At 62.5% G+C, this 3,380-nt stretch overlaps 2 protein-coding genes across 2 annotated transcripts in view; one reads left to right on the top strand and one right to left on the bottom strand.

Moving 5' to 3' along the window:
• Positions 1-435: 435 nt before the first annotated feature.
• Positions 436-2,385, top strand: CTSK (cathepsin K). Its single transcript, XM_005430317.2, has 7 exons — positions 436-597; positions 726-848; positions 926-1,081; positions 1,159-1,377; positions 1,455-1,620; positions 1,697-1,802; positions 1,885-2,385. Exons 1-7 carry the CDS (start codon positions 472-474, stop codon positions 1,982-1,984), a joined length of 996 nt encoding a protein of 331 aa, XP_005430374.1. The 5' UTR covers positions 436-471; the 3' UTR covers positions 1,985-2,385.
• A 641-nt stretch (positions 2,386-3,026) lies between these two features.
• The window catches only part of ECM1 (extracellular matrix protein 1), a 3,608-nt gene continuing 3,254 nt past the window's right edge, over positions 3,027-3,380 (bottom strand). Inside the window, exons 6-7 of the mRNA XM_031064706.1 lie at positions 3,321-3,380; positions 3,027-3,243 (exon numbers count right to left, since the gene is read on the bottom strand). Coding sequence (XP_030920566.1) covers positions 3,070-3,243; positions 3,321-3,380 — 234 coding nt within the window. The 3' untranslated portion in view covers positions 3,027-3,069. The remainder of the gene's footprint in view (positions 3,244-3,320) is intronic.

Below are 3,380 nucleotides of genomic sequence, written 5' to 3'. Positions count from 1 at the left end.
TCCCCCCGCATCCTCTGCATCCCAAAACTTCCCCTCCCGGCCTGGGGCTGCCGAACGAGCCGGAGCCGTAACGGGAACCAGCTGTGCCGGCTCATGTGATGCCGGCGCCCGGCCAGCCCTGCCCGCGGGGGTGTCCTGGCCCCAAATCGAGGGAGGAAGGGGTCCCAAACCCAAATCAGGGGGGACAGGAGGTCCCAAACCCAAATCAGGGAGTGCAGGGGGTCCCAGACGGAAATCAGGGGGTGCAGGGGGTTCTGGCCTCAAGGTGGGGTGTTCAGGGTGTCCCAGCCCCAAATCAGGGTGTACAGGGGTTCCTGGCTCCAAATCGAGGGAGGAAGGGGTCCCAGCCCCCAGCCAGGGGGTCCCAGCCCCAAATCAGGGTGTGCAGGGGGTCCCAATCCTAAATCAGGGGGTGCAGGGGGTCCCAGCCCCAAACTGTGCCCCCCCCCCAGCGCTCAGGCTGTCCCCAGGATGTGGTGGCCCGTGCTTCTGGCCCTGCTGGTCCCTGCAGCTCTGGCCCAGCTGCACCCGGAGCGGGAACTGGACGCGCAGTGGGAGCTGTGGAAAAAAACCCACCACAAGCAGTACAACGGCCAGGTATGGGGGAAATGGGGCTTGGGACCCCCAGGGACATCCCCAGGGTGGGGTGCTGGGGCACAAGGATGTCCTAAGGGTGGGGGGCACAAGCAGGACCCCCGTCCCAGCACCATCTCCCCCCGGCACAGGCGGACGAGGTGACGCGGAGGCTGATTTGGGAGAAGAACCTCAAATACATCAACACCCACAACCTGGAGCACTCCCTGGGCGTCCACACCTTCGAGCTGGCCATGAACCACCTGGGTGACATGGTGGGTGTCCCTGGCAGGGGACAGAGGGGGGGCTGAGCACCTCTGGGTGCTCCCACCCACCGGGGTTCCTTCCGCAGACCAGCGAGGAGGTGGTGAGGACAATGACAGGGCTGAAGGTGCCCCGAGGTCACCAACGCCACAACGAGACACTCTTTGTCCCCGACTGGAGTGAGAGAGCCCCGGCTGCCATGGACTGGCGTAAGAAAGGCTACGTGACCCCTGTGAAGAACCAGGTGAGATGGGTGTGCCCTCAGTGTCACCCTAGTGTCACCCTAATGTCACCTCGGTGTCACCCATTGTGTCCCCACAGGGCCAGTGTGGCTCGTGCTGGGCTTTCAGCTCGGTGGGTGCCCTGGAGGGGCAGCTGAAGAGGAAAACAGGCAAACTGCTGTCCCTCAGCCCCCAGAACCTGGTGGACTGCGTGGCCAACAACGATGGCTGCGGTGGTGGCTACATGACCAACGCCTTCGAGTACGTCCGCCAGAACCGCGGCATCGACTCCGAGGACTCCTACCCCTACATTGGCCAGGTGTGAGGGGTGCCAGCCCCAAATCCCACTCCATCCCTCCCATCCCCACCTCACCTGACCTTCCTGGCCCCTCACAGGACGAGAGCTGCATGTACAGCCCCACGGGGAAGGCGGCCAAGTGCCGTGGCTACCGCGAGATCCCCGAGGGCAACGAGAAGGCTTTGAAGAGGGCGGTGGCCAGGATCGGGCCCATCTCCGTGGGCATCGATGCCAGCCTGCCCTCCTTCCAGTTCTACAGCCGAGGTGAGGGGCTGGGGGGAGCTCAGGGGGCTGCTCAGGGAGCTGAGGCACTCCTGGTGACGCCGGCTGTGTCCCCAAGGCGTGTACTACGACGAGAGCTGCAACGCTGAGAACATCAACCACGCCGTGCTGGCCGTGGGCTACGGGGCACAGAAAGGCACCAAGCACTGGATCATCAAGAACAGGTACAGGGCTTGGGATGGTTTGGGAATTGCAGGTGGTTGGGGCTCTTCCAGAAGCTCAGGTTTTGCTTTTCCAACCCTGCAGCTGGGGCGAGGAATGGGGCAACAAGGGCTACGTCCTCCTGGCCCGCAACATGAACAATGCCTGCGGTGTGGCCAACCTGGCCAGCTTCCCCAAGATGTGACAACCCCACCCAGCCCTTCCCTACCCACTGCCCTGCCCTCCAGCTTGGCCTCTTCCCTCCCAGCCTCAAAGATGACGGTGCTCCGGGGGGGAATTCTTTGTGTGAGAAATTTCCCCTGGGAAAGGGAAATTCACTGGCAGGGAATGGAGGATGAGTCCCCTCAACTCTGTTTTCCACACTTTGCCATGATGGTTTCTGCCTTCCCGTGATCGGTGGAGGCCAATCCACCCAGACATGCTTCAGGAACCAGGTTCCACACCAGCCTCTGCCTCAGGAGCACTGGGGTGGAGGTGGAATATTCCCAATGGAGAACAAAAATCCCTCTCCCTCCACCCTGTATCCCAGTGGAGGCTGCTGAGAGTGATCTTGACTTTATTTTTCAACTAAAATTGGGAATAAGGCTTGGACTGGTTTGCTTTGTACTGGGAAAAAGCCTCAGGGATGAGAAAAATTCTTCCTTTTCCCAAAGGGGGAAGGAATCCCATGTGAGGCAGAACAGGGTGAGAAGAAGCTGCTGGGGAATCTTTAGATGGATGGATGGATGGATGGATGGAGTATCTGGGGAGGGGGGCGGTTCTAGGAAGGACACAGGGAAGGACAGATGGATGGATGGACCCACAGGACACCCCCAGCCCCATCAGAATCTCCCAAACACTCCCCAGGGACTGTCAGCCATGGCTGGGGGGGCACCATGGGGAATTTGGGGACCTCCTGGGATTGTGGCCATGGAGGGGGGACACAAGTGACAATGCCACTGTGGGAAGAGGTGCACAGAGACCCCTGGGGGGGCACGAGGCCATGTGTGTGCCCCGTGTGGCTGAGCGTGGTGACCACAGCACACCCCAAAACCAAACACAGGTATCACAGCAGGCCTGACACACCCCAGGAGTGCAAACACCCCAATATCCACCCACACCCCGCCACACCCCGGAACGGGGCCCCGCGGGGGGACACTGAGGCCCGGGGGTGGGGGGGCCTAAAACAATGGAGACAGTGAGGCATAAGGAAGTCCCCAAAGGCGGAAAAAAGGGTCACTCAGAGGTGACACCGCAGCATCTTTATTGTTCCTTCCTGCCGGGAAGGATTCACTCCTCGGAGCCGGGGGGCGGGGGCGCCAGGGCGGCCCCCAGGGTCACCTGGCTCAGGTAGGCGTTGTCAAAGCAGCGTCGCCGCTCGGGCTCCTCCCACGAGCAGCAGCCCTGAGGGTCCCTCCAGGCGTCCCCAGGGGTGGCACAGAGCGTGGCGATGCCCTGGGACAGCTGTGGGCAATGGGGATGGGGGGGTCAGGGCGGTTTTGGGGGGTCCCCCAGCGCCCCTGACCCCCTCGGTCACTCACCTGCTCCCGGGCACAGGCGCCGCGCTCCTCGTGGGGCAGCGGGCAGCACGCAGCCGGCAT

This window comes from Geospiza fortis, unplaced genomic scaffold (assembly GCF_000277835.1).
Source record: "Geospiza fortis unplaced genomic scaffold, GeoFor_1.0 scaffold439, whole genome shotgun sequence".
Classification (NCBI taxonomy): domain Eukaryota; kingdom Metazoa; phylum Chordata; class Aves; order Passeriformes; family Thraupidae; genus Geospiza; species Geospiza fortis.
Note: the sequence above shows the minus strand (reverse complement) of the source record. Positions and strands in the feature narration are given on the sequence as shown.